The following is a 16,075-nucleotide window of genomic DNA, read 5'->3' on the forward strand; positions in this document are numbered from 1 at the left end:
AGTCCATTCCCTCTGAAGAGGAGAAGGGCAGTGTCAGGATGGCTGGGTGGCCAGCAGGCCCTTCAAGAAACTTGTTTCAAAAAGGTTGTTTCCATTATTTCATGAGATTTCTCCCCTCACCGTATAATTTGACAGTTTTTTGTTTTTGTTTTTGTTTCTTTTTCTGCAAACACAAGAAAGAGTTGATTAATTCTGGTCATTGATAATAGAAAAGTAAGCTAAGGATTTAAATTGGAGAAACTTACATAGGATTGGCTGTCAAAGTGAGCCTCTGAAATCTTTTTCCTGGAAACTTTCTAAGCTGAGATACCCATGCCTCGGGAACCACGCCACGTCTGCCCAGGGTTAGGAAACAGATAAGGTGACCTTTCCTTATCTTCCCATGAGGAGTTGACTGGCTGGATGAATCAGGAATTCCTCAACCCCTGGGCACACCTTTCTCACAGATTATTCAGAGACAGAAGTGACACATCCAGGTTTCAGAAGCATCAGATGTGTGGGCATGTGGGCAGATCAAAAGGTGGCAAGACCCGGGAGGAGGGGTTCTCATTGCATGTGCCTCTGACAGCAGCTTACTGTGTCACCCCAGGCGCTGGTGGCCACCTTTGCCATTAGTTCTGGGTGAAAACAACTCCTAGATTTGTAGACAAGGGCAGAAACATCGTCCTCTGACACCAGAACTCAAGGATTTGCAAATGTGTCGCCGATTACACTGGGTCTCTTTGGCCCTGGAACACTAGTTCTTAAGAAATTATTATGTATCGTGTAGGAAAAATGTGTGGGGATGGACTTCATGATAGATTAAAAAAAAAAAATAAGGTTAAGCAGCCAACTTCTTCCCAGACTTTAGATCCATTAATATGCTTAATGCTTTCTGCTGCCCCGAAGGGTGATGCCCAACTCAGTGTTTTCCACACAGAGTGACTGGGAAGTGGGATTCTGAATAAGGTTTATTTTTTTCTACTTTTTAATATTTTTAAATTTTCTAATATGAGCATATATTTATAAATGACTTATTTAAAAAACATCTAGAGAAAAGGGAGGAAGGCTGATTTAGTATCAGAAATAAAGTCTTTTTTATGTCAAAAAACCTCAGTGTTTTCCAAACCTTTTTTTGACCATAGAGCCCTCTCTTTGGCCAAATAATATCTTATAGGAACCAGGATTTTAGGGAATATACTTTAAGAAGCACTGAACAAGTTATCTCCATTCACAATTAAATCAATTTTAAATTCCCCAAATTCGAACATACTTACATCTCCTAAAAACAGGAAGGAGATTTAAGTATAATAAGTGCAGCCTGATCTGGTTTATGGCAATATGCCCAGGGTTACATTGTCAAAACCAAAGAGAGCGTATTTGTCTGGGCTAGAGAGCATCATCCCAGTACAGCTCAAAGGAGGAAGATTTCTCAGGCTGGGACCAGTGTCAGTATCTACCCTGAGGAAGGTTATGCCAGAGACTGCTGGTGCTCACCAAGTGTCCTCATGCTCCTCATTTCTCAGCCACCTTTGGGATTCCGTGGGGCCTTGGGGCCGTGTTGGCCAGTTAAATGCGAGTGGCATTCAAGTGTGTCGCTTCTAGGGTGCAGTAGTTAATAGTCCATGTGTCTCCTCCGTCTCTTTTCCCCTGTCCCAGTAACCTTGCAGGTCACGTTTGCCATGTGGCAGGGCTTTAAGACAGAAGAGCCTAGGTCCCTAAGATACCCACTGGGAGAACCATGTAGGAGAGCTGCCCCAACCTGCCTCAGACTGTGAATGAGAAATAAACCTCTTTTGTGTTAGATTAAGCCACTGAGATTTCGGTGTTTGTCCATTGAGACAGTTAGTGTTAATGACCTGAATCCAAGCATAAAGAGTTGGATGGTAGCAATACCTCTTAATAGCCAATTCTTTGTCTTTAATTCCTGTTCATCAAATAATCTTCTGATCACTATTAAACCTTCCCTACTTCCCTTCTCACTTAAGCCTCTTAGAAGACTAGTCTAGGGGCCAGCCAGGTGGCTCAGGCGGCTCAGGCGGTAGCTCCATGCTCCTAACTCCGAAGGCTGCTGGTTCGATTCCCACATGGGCCAGTGGGCTCTCAACCACAAGGCTGCTGGTTCAACTCCTCGAGTCCCGAAAGGAATGGTGGGCTGCGCCACCTGCAACTAGCAACGGCAACTGGACCTGGAGCTGAGCTGCGCCCTCCACAACTAAGATTGAAAGGACAACAACTTGACTTGGAAAAAAGTCCTGGAAGACCACACTGTTCCCCAATAAAGTCCTGTTCCCCTTCCCAATAAAATCTTAAAAAAAAAAAAAAAAAAATATTGGTCTATCCTAGTAATACTGAGAGTGATAATAGTAACGATGGTTTAATAGCATACGATGTGCCAGTCACTGAATTAAATAAGTTTTATACATTCTTTTACTCCATTTAATTCTCATGACAGCTATATGAGGAACTACTGTTATTAACCCCTTTTTACAGGTGAGGGAACTGAGGCTCATGGAGCAGAAGTATCTTGCCTAAGTCACATAGTAAGTGGCCAAGGAGAACCCAAACCTGGGTCCATCTGGTGCCCAAGGTACTAGCTTCTCTCACGAGCTCTACAGCATTAAATCCCAGCTCCTTAGCAGATTTGAAAGGTCCTCTCTGATGTGGCTGCTGCCTGCCTCCCCTGCTCCAGGTTCCATTGCACCCTCTGTCTCCACTCACTGTACTTCCTCAGCTTGCCACCTCTCACCCCAGCAATAACTCCTATTGTCACCATGCTAGTGCCTCTGGCTACAAAGCTCCTTCCCTACTCTCCTCTACCTAGAAAACGCCATCCTCTGGAAGCTCTGCACGTTGCCTCCCCTGTCAGGCTTCTGGAACCTCCCTGATGTTCCCTCACTCTCCTGTCTGTTGTCTCAATATCTTCTTTTGTTGCCAACATCTCATGTTTCAGCAGTTTTGTATTTTATGGTTATGTCTCCATTAAGGGCATAGACGAGGTTTATATATCACTGTAGCCTCTGCATGTCAGGTATGTGATAGATAATAATAGCATTCATTGAACTGACTGCAATTTCTTCACTGGCCCCAGTAATGTGTGCCCTGAGAGTAATTATTCTGCCAGCCAGTTCTCCTGTGGGCAATGAATAAACGAATATAATTTATAAGATGGTTTCTTTAATGTTTGGATTTTGTGACTTGCTCTGCCAGCAGCTAAACACCTCTTTCGGTGAGCTGATGAAGTCCAATTTTGAACCAAAAAGACGGAAGACAAGATTATATTTCCATGAACCTTTATTAAGCATGAATTTTGTACCAGGCATTGCACAAGACATCCTCACGTTGTCTCACTTTAGCCTAGCAACAATCTGGGGGTATTATTCTGCCTGTTTTATAGCTAAAGGAATGAGGATCAAAAGATTTGAGAGCTGTGCTCATGATCCCCAAGTTGCAGGGTCTGAATCTAAATTCAAAGCTATTGATTTGAACTCGAGGACTCTCTCTGGACTCCCAGTGACCCTTTTCAGGTGTCCCTATGAGCCCCGGCCTGAATGTGTGCCAGCCTCTCACTTGCTCTTGGTAGCTTGTTGCATCCTGACAGCATCGTCATGACCTGGGGACCTAAGAGAAATCTCTGAGCGCAGAATGTTTTGGAAGCTGTGTGTGTAACAGAGGTGGCCCCATATTTAAACACAACTCATACACATATACCTTCACATCCAGACTCAAACCAGCAAAACTTCTCCAAGGACCAAGAGAACATGAGTCTTTACTTTAAAGAGAATCTACCTTTGGCCTTTCCCCAGAGAACTGGGAACAGCCTCGCTCAAGTCCCAGGCTTTCTGGAATGGCCTTCTGCTGCCTCTTGACCAATTTTAAATCTTGCCATGAGACAAGTGTTGGCTCCCTCTCCATGCTGATAATCTGAATATTCTTAAAGATTGACCATTCACTGGAGCGTTGGCCTGAGAAAAGCATGATTTAGAAGGTGAATCTGCTGGGGATGGGGGGACAGAGCTCAATCCTGAACAAAACCCACTGGAGGTGATGGTGGGATCCTACGGGTGTGCAAGGATCTTTTTCACTCAGATCTAAGGCTACTTGGGGGCTCTCTGGGACACACTGGACCTCCGATATCCCAGGTTCCAGCTCAGTGCCCTCCACATGTAGAAGAGAGAACCAGCCTGATCCTGCATGAGTTTTATCGGTTTATTGGTGGCACACAAGAAGCAGGGAAGTGAGGCCTGAACGAAGACAAGAACATAAACAGAACATTGAGAGCATAAATTCCATCATCGATAGGACCAGCCTGTAGGGGAACTCCAGCTATATAACCTGCAGGGACCATGCAAGGCACAACCTATAACCAGGTGTTTCTCCCGAGCTGATGTTGCTCTCACAGGAGAACTTCTTACAGACCTATCAGTGGGCCTGTAATCTCATGTATCCATGAACACATGGCCAATAACTCCCTACACCAGGGCCTGAAAGGGCAGCAGGAGGACTGGCGTTACCCTTGAGAGAAAACCTTCTCCTATAAGGCAGAAGGATGGGCTAGAATCCTGATTCTACATTAAGACAGAGTAAGTCAGAGAGGTGGAAGAGAGGGGCTGTCAGTGGCAAAGAAAACCAAGAAGGAGACAGTGACAAATGTGACAAGAGGAATTTCCTGGAGAAGGGAGTCCAAAGGAAACCAGGGCAAGGCAGACAGCTGTCTTTCACTTTATTATCTTATGGTTTTCTTGGTGGGTGAGCTCAGAGCTGAGGTCTTCCCTGGAGCGTCCTTAAATTCACTTCCGCTCCCCAGCTTGGTTTTGGCCTCCCCGCGAGGGCTGCAGTTCCCACTGCCAGTGACACAGCCCCCAGACAGCATGCCGTAGCCAACAGAGCTGGGCCGGTAGCCATAGGTGCCAGCACCACTGAACCCAAAGCCGGCCCCTGTGCCCGCATTCCCAGCCGTGGAGCTGCTGATGACAGCTGTGGAGGATGGAGAGAGGAATGATAAGCGTGTGTCCCAGGACAGGGGTGACCCTAAGTCCCCTCCAACCTCCCAGGCCCAACTAACTTAAATGTCTCTTCCTTTAGCAAATACTTCACATCAACTGTGAACTTCAGTTGAATGACACATGCTCAATTTCTGAGCAGCTCAAGCACCAGGAGAAATAGCCCAGATCCCACAGAACCCCCCAATCAGGCACTTTCTCATTCTTTCAACAAATAGAAGTAGCGGGACTCCCCCTGAAGAACAGGGGGTGCCCACACATCATATAAGCCAACAAGTCTTGCATTTAACTTTAGAACACATTCTTAGTTTTTTCCAAACGATTTCTTGATTTGTTGATTTAGGGGAGTTTTGCTCGCCTATCTTAGACGGAGACCAAGCTGAGCCCTGTGGGGCCAGCATTAAAACTGGCTGTGCAGGCGTGTCTGTGCTGGTCTCTACTCTCAGTAGGTACAGTTCTTCCTGCTCATGGCTTCCAGGCATCCATCTTGCAGGAAAGCCAGGTGGGGGTGACAGAAGAGGGTGGGGCTGAGAATTTCATCCCAGCATGGGAGAGAGATCAGGGAAGGGCCTGAATGTGATGGGGAGCTGACTCCAAGAGGGAAGGGGCAGCAGGTCTCAGCAAGGGAGGCAATTACGACGATGGAGCTCTACCAGGCAGAGCCCAAGCTGCCACGTCGGGGTCCAGCGGCAGGCATCCACTTACTTTGTGTTTGTTAACAGACTAAAAGTATTACAGTGTGAAATACTCACAAATGCTGACAGAGTTGGTGTACTCTCCAGACATCCTGTACGGAGAGAAAAGCACAGGTGAAGCTCCATCACATGGAATTCAAGTTACCCCCAGCACAGGCTGAAATTTTCAGCCAGACCAGCTCATGTCCAGGTGGCATAAACTGCACTTGTGTGTCTCTAAGCACATCCGTTTCTGCTCAGTCTACTCTCCCCACTTCAGAGATGTGTAAACTTGCAACCTTGCCCCCCCAGCTACACCACCTCCGAGTCTCTCCTGCTGAGTTCCTCCTTAGCCCACTTCTTCATTCCTGAGAGGCTACCATCTGAATGAGCCCACATGCGGAAATACGAGCATCAGAACTTGCCACTAGTGTGACTAACTGTATGATTGTAAGCGCGGTAACTTCTCTCCGGTCTCATGTATAAATCTGTGCTAGGTTAGAACGGAGTTTTTTCAAATGGCAGTGCTTCAGGTACCACCCTCCCAAGTGTTGCTATGACCATGAACAACTCGTACTGTTACAGAGTTAGTATTTTTCATCGACTCTCCCTTTTCTGACAAAAAAATGCATTTCTCTTAAAAGGAAGTTTTACATGCCAGGGCAAATAGAAAACCAGTACCATGTGACCAAAATGGAACAAAACAGAGGCAGTAAAAAGAAATATAAGGAAAATAATTTTTTTTTAATTTTTTGACTCGATATTATTGTCTGCCCAGAGACTCCAACCTGGGATCTGTATCTCTTTATTAATAGGATTATTTGCAAGTGTCAGGGCAGTGTTAAAGGCATAATAGCACCACTCTGAGACTTACTCTCTGCCTTAGTCTGAGGACTGGAAGGAGAACTGTAAAGGAAACTCTGTCTCATTACCTGACCAGATGCTATTTAAGGCTATGTTCGTGAGTGACCTGAAAAGCATCTCCAGCAGCCTACCCTCCACACTCTGGGAAACTGAATCAGAGGATTGCAGATGTTCTTCCAGCGCTAGCATTCTAAGACCCCTCCTATCACCCACCTGCACTCCTCGCCCTCCAGCAGCTTGCGGTAGGTGGCGATCTCGATGTCAAGGGCCAGCTTCGTGCTCATCAGCTCCTGGTACTCGCGCAGCATCCGGGCCAGCTCCTCCTTGGCCTGGTGCAGGGCGGCCTCCAGCTCGTCCAGCTTGGCCCGGGCGTCCTTCAGGGCGTTGTCCCCCCGCTGCTCGGCATCGGCAATGGCTGTCTCCAGGTTGGTGCACTGAGGGCCAGGAGGTAGCATCCCCCTGAGTTCTAAGGCACCCTGAGCCTCACTTCACCCGCCATGCACTCACTGCAGTTCAACCCTCTTCTGTCCTGCCCCACTTCCTAGAGCAAAGCATGGAAGTGAACCAGGACCCCCCAAAGCCCCTTCACCTGCTTCTTCACACTCTCGATCTCTGAGCGCAGCCTTTGGATGAGCCGGGTCAGCTCTGAGATCTCGTTCTTGGTGTGTTTGAGGTCATCCCCATGCCGACCGGCAGCCAGCTGGAGCTCCTGGAACTGGGAGAGAGGGTCCAAAGCAGAGGCCTTGACTTAGGGCCTGGCTGACCTCACCTTGGTAGACTGTGCCTTTGGCTGGGGAGTATGGTAGAGGTGGGTAATGGGTTCCCAACTTTACCAGGTCTGCTAATCGCTTCCCACTCAACCATCTGTTCATTGGATTTCTTTATTTGCCTTTAGCACAGTTGATCTCACTGATGGTTAGATTTGACCATAAGAATTGTTGAAAGTCCCATGCTCTCTACACTGCAACTTTATAACACACAACTCCAGTTATGGTTCTCCTCTTCTTATAGCCCTTCAAAGTCAAGGTCAAAATCAAACTCAAGGTGCTTTGAGATCTGGCATCCACCAGCCTCTCCAGACTCATTTCTCACTGCCCCTGCCCATCACCTACCTGGCTCTCCACCTGTGCCAAACAGTTCCACATTCCCTAAATGTCCCACATGCTCTCAGTTCTCTGAATCTTTGCATGAGCCTCTCCCTCCACCTGGAAAACCCTACCCCATTCATCCTCCCTTGTTCCATAGCTGGCTCCAACTCAGCCAATGCAGAGTCACTTCCTCCAGGGAGCTTTCCCTGATACCCTAGTGGGGTGCACTTCTGTTCCCATAATTCCCGGCACAACAGTCCGTAGGTCTCACCACACTGTACTGTGATCACACGTTTCTATGTCTTTCCAATCAGATTCAGAACGACTGGATGGCAGGGACCCTTTCTTTTATTTTTGAATTCCCAGTACTTAGCACAGTGCCTGCCCAGTGCTCAAAAGGGGTCTGTCTGATGAGACGGAGAAGGACAAGAACCGTAGGATTTCACTTATATGTGGGACATAAAACAGAAAGTAACAAAGGAACAAACAAACTCATAGACACAGACAATAGTATGGTGTTTATCAGAGGGGAATAGGGATGGGAAGATGTTGTAGAGGGTAAAGGGGGACAGATATAGGTGATAGAAGGAGACTAGACTTTGGGTGGTGAGCACACAATGCGATATACAAATGATGTATTATAGAATGTACACTGGAAACTTATATAATTTTACTAACTAATATCCCAATAAATTTAAATAGATACAGAAAAAAAAGATCTGCTGAAGGAATGAACCAAAAATGGAACTGATGAGTTGCCCCTGTATTTCTGTGACTTCCTTCCTTTCACAGCTCAGCTTGGCCCCAGGCTATTGGCAGTCTTATTAGACATGGAGGAACATTTTGTGTTTGTGGTGGGGATAAAGTTAGCTATACCGCTAGTCATAGATTTTGGGTCATGTATTAGTTTGGGATTATTTCTGCCTTTGATGTCATCCATCAAATAGTCAACAGAGAATATTCCATTTCTACCCCAGAATTTGACTTAAGGGAAACACAAAAACATGTGACATTCAGAACTCTGATGGCTGTGCCCTGCTATCTGGATGGTTGGCTTTGCCAGTTGTCTCATATCTGGCCCCAGCCTGGCCCTAGGTTCAGGATTCCTTTTAGAGATGCCAGATCCCTCAAAGGCATGGGGGGCTTCTTTCTATGCTCCGGTGTTTTTCCTTTGATATTAACCTTGGGACAATGAACGGGGGCAGGACAGATGGCCTTCTCTTGCTTCTCTGCAAGGCTGTGTGAGCATGATAACCCTCCCCGCACACTGACTGGGACAGAGGCACGAGCTCCCCCTTTTCTAACACCAGGCAATCTTCTTCTGCGGCAAATGGGGAAGCAAATTCCTGTCGTTCAGCTCTCCACCCACCCCACGCCCTTCTCATAAATGCTTCTGAACCAGAGTCCTATCCTGACTTTCTGTCTAAACACCACGGAATTAGCAGTCAGTCCCATAGATTCAGATCCAGCTCTATCACTTACCGGCTAACTGATCTTGGCAAGTTAATGAAACTCCCTGAGCCTGGGCTTCTTCACCTTCAAAAGGGAAGTGATAAGAGTAGGCCCTCATAATAGTGTTGCTACACTAATAAAATTCTGTCTAATGAGTGCTTACCCCTCACTGGGAAAGTGCAGGTGTAGATAACACCAAATAGCAAATGATCTACAGTGTCTGTACGGACCTGCTTAATTCTTCTGGAAGGAGCCTGAGGTTACGCACTGGCCACTGACAATCTAGAGTAGTTAGGCCACACATCCATCCCTGTCCCTGGCTGGCAGCAGTAATGCGGAGGGATTTGGGACTGGGAACTGGAGTTGGAACATTTATCAAGAAGCCCTGGCCTGTGTTGTCTCCTAGGCTTTGAAAGCCTTTCTTCCTCCCATCCCTGGAGGCCAAATCTTTCTGTCTCTAGGGTAGCAAGGAGGCAGAGGGATGGACAAGATAAGGTCTCAAGAGTGTGGATTTCCCTTGAGAAGGAGCCTGGTAAACAGCAAGGAACAATTAGGAAGTTGCCATCTAGATCTGAGAAACCACATTATCTAAAGAATCATTTCCCCACCCACAACCCATTAGGAGGAGTTAAGATCTAAGGGACTCAAACTCCCCCTTTATTCTTGGATTTGGACTTGAATGAAAAGGTAGGAGTTACCTGATCTCAGATCATACTAAAGAGACCCCCTAATTTATTGTAATTAACAAGGGAGTTGAGATGCTGACTCCCCATGCTTCCCACCCTTCCAGGCTCAGTTCAAAACTCTGCCTCCAGAAGTCGTTCCTGATCTGCCCCCTGAGCCTAGTTCCCTCACCTGTCTCCCAGAATTCTGTTTGTGCCACATCCATTTGCACTCAGCTGTGTGTGTCCTCCCATGGCTGCCATAGTCTAAGTGGACCCTAAAGACAGAGCTGCATCTTCTCTTCCCTTCAGGGTTCCCCTAGAGCCCGGGACAGTGCCGAGCTCCCTGGCAACGTGGGGGCCATGGTGGGTCATGGGACTGAACCAGAGGCCCTGGACCATGTGACTCTAGGGAGATACACAGCTCACCTTGGTCTGGTACAGGGCCTCGGCCTCGGCCTTGCTCTTCAGGGCGATGTCCTCGTACTGGGCCTTGACCTCTGCGATGATACTGTCCAGGTCCAGGTCCCGGTTGTTGTCCATGGACAGGACCACAGACGTGTCACTGATGTGGGACTGGATCTGAGCGATCTCCTGCAGGGGAACAAGGAAGCATGAAATGCCTTTTGTGAACAGAGGAAGGTGCCAAGGTGATGGCCCTGTTCCAGCAGGGGAGCCCCAAAATCCTCCCACACATACACAAGCTATATTCCCCAAAGTTTATAAGAATAGAGCGCACCACACCAGAGGGTGTCAACAACACATCTAAAACTGCCAAGAGGGTTGGATGCAGCCCAGGCAGAGAACAGCCCTTACGTCTGTCACCCGAGATGCATCAGGAGTGGAGAAAGTGGAAGGGAAACACCTCGGCCACCACATGAGAGACACTAAGGACACAGGAGCCCACAGGTGCTTGGCCAACAGGCTGGGGCTTGAACCAGATGGTCACCGAGGCAGTGGAAAGGGTTTGAGGACTCACTATGTCCATCCCTGGGGATTCCTGCCAATGACCTGAGGAAATATTCCAAGCGGCAGAGAGAAAATAGGCAGAAATGAGAATGTGCGCCACTAAAGGTCACTGGGAACCCCCTAAGTACCCATGGCTTCCTGAAAGAAGTGGAAGCAGGGCATCTGGAGGCTAGGCTGGGACTGATGGCATATGTCATTTGAAGGCATCAGGATAGATGTCACTCTCACCTTTGATTTACAAACCTCCCAAGCATCCAAATGCTAGAGATCTCTGGGCTCTTAAAGTTACTGATAAGTAAGTAACTGCTCATTCTCCTGTCTTTCCTTCTAGAGACAGAGCTGGGGCTGGGGCTGGGGCTGGGGGAGGCTTACCCCCTCGTACAGACACTTGAAGAACTTGATTTCTCTGTCCATGGCGTCCACCTTGGCTTGCAGCTCCACCTTGCTCATGTAAGCCGCATCCACATCCTAAGGAAATCCAGGGACCCCATGACATTCCCCTTCTGCAACCCCAGGCAGTGTTCTCCTGGGAACTGGCACCCCAGTGCCAACTCTGTGGCTAGCTGCCTCAGGGAACGGACTCAAGACCAGGGGCCCAGAAACCTGACCTCTACCCAGGACTCACTGAGACCCTGCACAAATTCCTCATGCCTCTGGAACTCCTTCTGTCCCATCCAAAGACAGGATCTTTTTACTGCCTCTGTTTCTCAAATAGAAGGTATGGGAGAGAGCCCTGTCCTCCCCACCACGTCGCTCATTCAGCAGTCAGAGCCGAGGGCAGCCCCAGCGATTTGCCAGCGACAGGCAGAATTGGAAGGGAAACCTGTACTCCTCTCAGAGCATGTCCTGTTTCCCAAGCCAAAGTGGGCATGACCTGGGGATTGACTGTCCACGTCTGGGCTCCTGCCCATTTACACAAAACATGGGGACTGACAACGTGGTATGTTCTAGATAATCATCAAGGTGTCCCAAGATGTCCCAAGCAGCAAAGCCCTCCATCTTCTTTGCAGTTTAGCTCCAGGCCCTTCCATGGAAACCTCAGTCTCCTCTTTGATGTTACTTCCTCCCACCCTCTACATTCCACTCCCTGGGTGACCCAGGGATATGCAACCCCTCCTCACCTTCTTAAGCACCACAAATTCATTCTCAGCAGTTGTTCGCTTGTTTATCTCCTCCTCATACCTGCAGGAAAGGCATCACAGTGAGCTGCGTAGTGTGTGTGTGTGTGTGTGTGTGTGTGTGTGTGTGTGTGCGCGCGCTCATTATGAAAAGAGATGCCTATGTTACTTATCTTATAAGTATTATTCTACATCTTTGCAAATTGTCTAACTCACTAGGCCTGTTTGTTCAGCATTGTGAGCAGGGTTTGAAGCAGCCGCCTCCTGGGCCAGGTGACAGGATGGTTTGGGGTCGGGATTTCCTCTGCTGCCTGAAGTGAATAGGTTCTTCTTCCTCCCACTCAGTGTCCAAATCACAGGAACATGTTGCTGCCCCTTTCAGCCATGACTCTCGTGTAACCCAGCTGCCTGACACCCCTGCCAATAACTACCCTATCCCTAAGCATGAGTCCCAAGGAAGCCAGAACTGTCCCCTGGGAAAGGAAGAAGAAGCATGGCCCAAATGTCCAGGACCTGAAGGAAATGAGAGAGGAAGCCCAACAGAAATGCTAACTCCCTGCCCTGCTGGGGGGTTTCCTTGGAACTCAGGGACACAGTGAGCTAGCTTAGGAACTGAGAGACTATGGAGTGGGCACATTTGTGCTCTCTCAGGTGGGGAGCAGGAGGAAGGTGGCCACCTGCCCAGACAACGCTGCCACTGCCCAGAGGCCGGTTGTCCTTGGTCTAGCCCGCCTGGCTGCCCGGAGAAGGCCCTCATCTTGCCCAGGCAGAGGAGTTCAGGATGGGTCACCCTCACCTGAGCTCAGTGGTCCTGAGGCCAGAAGCAAATGTCCCAGTGCCTGCTGGGAAAGGCCAGCCACAGGAGGTGACTCAGCCTGGGCACAAGGTCCCACTCACCTCTTCTTGTAGTCCTCTACCACGTCCCGCATGTTCCTCAGCTCCGAGTCCAGCCTCACCCTGTCCCCGGACAGCGTCTCCAGCTGCTTCCGCAGGGTGCTGATGTAGCCCTCGTACACAGGCTCCAGGTTGTTCTTGCAGTTGTTCAGGTCCAGCTGCTGCAGCAGCTCCCACTTGGTCTCCAGCACCTGGTTCTGCTGCTCCAGGAACCGCACCTGGAACCCAGATCAGCAGGCACTCAGTCATGGAAAGAGGCTGTGGGGTTTCCTTTCCTGGATGGTTTCCTTTCCTTTCCTATGTTCTCTTATGCTGCATTAGCTTAAAGGGTAAACCCCAGCCCTTAGGAAATGTCACTTATGCCCCTCCCTGTCCCGGTCCTTTGTCTGACTGAGGTTCTCTTTCTGGGAGCAGCCCCTAGGAGCAGGAGAGGGCTCAACATTTTCATTTCTCTCGAGTCCACATCTGTCTCCTCTGCACCTGTCGAAATCTGCCTGGATCAGTGTCAGTGGTCAGCCCGGACCGGCTCTCTAAGGCAAGTCCTTAGACATGCAAACTGGCTTGTGCTGGCTTTCATGCTCATGGGCGTCTCTGCTCAGAGCCCGGTGGCCTGGCCTATGCTCTGCCTGCTCTCTGTCGCCTTGGTCATGGCCTCTCCCAGCCCAGCCAGAGGCTGGCACTCAGCTGCTCTGGGGTCTCAGGCCCTCCTATGTTGTCTTCACGTCCAACTCTAGGTTCTCAGAGCATTACCCCAGGGGAAGAACCAGCATTCCCAAGTGTCAGCCTATAAATATCGTACAATTCCCTTGTTTAAACCCCTCTCGTGGTTCCACATCACTGACAAGGTCAAATCCAAATTCCTTCTTGTACTCTTCCCAAGGTGCGCAGCCCAACACCCACACAAACCCAAGGTGTCCCCACTCTCCAGACAAGTCCTTCATGCTGCGGGTAAATTCTCCTTCTCCCTAGGTTGACTTTCCCCACCTCCGCCTGGCAGACTCCTACTCAGCCTTTACCACTCGACCTCACTGTCATGCCTGATGAGCTTTCCCTGCCCCCTGAAGCTCAGGAAGTCTGCTTCCCAAGACATTCTTACCCCTTTATGCCTCAGTGGTTCTCAAACTCAAGTGTGCCTGAGCATCACCCTGGGGGCTTGTTATAAATGCACCTTCTCAGGCCCCACCCCCAGAGTTCAGCAGGCATGAGGTGGGGCCTGAGAACATGCATTTCTAACGAGGGCCCACATGGTACTGAGGCTGCCAGTTCAGGGACCGCTTTCGAGAACCACTGCACCAGTGCCCCGCTGATCCCCAGGCGCCTCACCTTATATTTGGGCTGTATTCTAGGCTATGAGTCTGTCTTCTGACCAGAGTTTGAGTTGGTCTGGGTCCCATGACAGGAGAAGAGGGGTCTCATAGCATTCCAGACATCCTAGGCTGCCACGGCCCTCTCTTTTGTCTGGCTTCTAAGTTTCATGCACTGCCACTTTCCCTGCCCCCTGGAAACCCTCGCAGACTAAGCTCTCTAGTTCCTCCCCTTCTCTATCCACCCAGACCCTTCAGCACTGATGTCCAAGGTTTGTCCAGTTCATCCCTGCTCTGTCCTCGGCTGTGTCCGTATCCTAGGGAAATGTCCTGCTTTCCTCTTCCCCGGGCAGGGAGCCCTCAGGGTCATGAAGGTGGAAGAAGGAAGGGGCTCTATGCTCCGATTTCTCCAGAAAGTCTCACCTTGTCGATGAAGGAGGCGAACTTGTTGTTGAGGGTCTTGATCTGCTCCCGCTCCTGGGTGCGCACTTTCTGGATCTCAGGGTCCAGCTCCACATTGAGGGGGGCCAGGAGGCTCTTGTTGATGGTGACCTCGTGGATACCCCCTGGAGGACACACAGACGGACACACGGGACCCAGAGCCACACTGCCAAACATGCTGCCAGCAAAACCGCTGGCCCGGCCCCGGCCAAACCCATAGCCCCCTGCCCGCCCACTGGCACTGGCCACATTGAAGGAGATGGTCCGGGCGCCCCCCAGGCTGTAGAGGCTCCGACTGCCGAAGCCCCCACTGAGTCCTTTGCCTCCTGCCCGGTAGGAGGATGAACTGCCCCCTGAGAGCACGGCGGAGCAGCCACTGAAGCCCCCTTTGGCAGCAACCCCTGACTTGTAGGTGAATTGGCGGCTCATGCTGAGAAGGCCAGAAAGCTGAAATAAGAGGTTAAGCCTTAGCTGAGATGCAACTCACCAGCCTGTGATCTTAGGCTCCCCCTTTATAGGGCTCAGGAGGGAGCCACTGCCATAATTTGTGTGTTTAGTTTGCCTGGGAGCAAGAAATCATTTTCTCCCAGCAAAATCAGAGATATCAGATAAATAACTTGAAAACTCCAAAACAACAAAAAAAAAAATGATGGGCTTGCAAGCCTTCTCATGCAATTTGAGTCTTATCTAATAAACATGGGATAATTAGGCTGGCCAAATTATCCCTAGAATGATCTTGTCTGGGAGGTTTGTCACAGCCTCAATTGCTCTTTCCCAAGGAGTAGGTTTGCAGGGGTGCAGAGGAGAGACCTTTAACTGATAGCATCATCTGTGAGAGATCTCACAACTGTACCTGTTTTAGGGACCCAGGCTGAGCTGCTTGTATGTGGTGAGGAGGGGAGAGTCTGTGGCCTAGCTTCCCAGGGTTACTGGAGACAGTTCTTGTGTGGCCAGGGCCATGGGAACCCAGCCCAACCCTCTGGTTGCCAGCCTCTGCTGCAGCCTCCCGGGCAGGTCTCCTATTCCTCTGTGCTGGCTAGGCTGCCCTGCACACACTGATGTTGTTCTTGCCCCTTCCCACCACTCCCACCCTTGACCTGGAAATAATGGTATTGCTGCCTTTCACAATGGCTGACATAGTACAGTACAGCATTAAAAGAGCTCCCGGCGCATAGAAGCTCCTTTAGTCCACTTGGCCAGGGGAGGGGCTATGATGATCTACAATTTACTGATAGGGAAAACCGAAGCTCAGGTAGCTAAATATAGTAAACATTTCATGAGCCCTTTCTTTATATGAATCATAGAAGATGCAAACACCCAACCAAACCTAGGCCCGAACCGTGAGGACTCTACTGGCTGGTCTTCTGACTTCACATTCAGAGCTACGCGGGCTTTATTTTCTGTCCAGCCAAACAGCCAGTCATTCACCTGCTCATTCATTCATCTACCCAGTCATTGAACTAACTTCTGTTGAGGGCTGACTCTGTCCTGGGTTCTATGCTAGGCTCCGAGGTCATAAATTAATAAGACAGAAGCATAGTTCACAATTCTAGGAGGGCAAACACTTGAATTTCATTGAACCTTTGACATTACCAAAGTATCCACAATTCCCAAATCCCAAGTATAG

The 16,075-nt window shown here is 49.4% G+C and overlaps 1 protein-coding gene across 1 annotated transcript; it reads right to left on the reverse strand.

Moving 5' to 3' along the window:
• Nucleotides 1–4,705: 4,705 nt before the first annotated feature.
• On the reverse strand, nt 4,706–14,877 carry LOC109443757 (keratin, type II cytoskeletal 73). Its single transcript, XM_019724502.3, has 9 exons — nt 14,431–14,877; nt 12,707–12,921; nt 11,813–11,873; nt 11,064–11,159; nt 10,152–10,316; nt 7,110–7,235; nt 6,734–6,954; nt 5,735–5,769; nt 4,706–4,956 (listed from the first exon to the last, which is right to left on the reverse strand). The coding sequence occupies exons 1-9, from the start codon at nt 14,875–14,877 to the stop codon at nt 4,706–4,708; spliced, it is 1,617 nt and encodes a 538-aa protein (XP_019580061.3).
• Between the last annotated feature and the right edge of the window lie 1,198 nt (nt 14,878–16,075).

Source organism: Rhinolophus sinicus, chromosome 1 (assembly GCF_057876585.1).
Source record: "Rhinolophus sinicus isolate RSI-liver-muscle chromosome 1, RSI-T2T, whole genome shotgun sequence".
Lineage (NCBI taxonomy): Eukaryota > Metazoa > Chordata > Mammalia > Chiroptera > Rhinolophidae > Rhinolophus > Rhinolophus sinicus.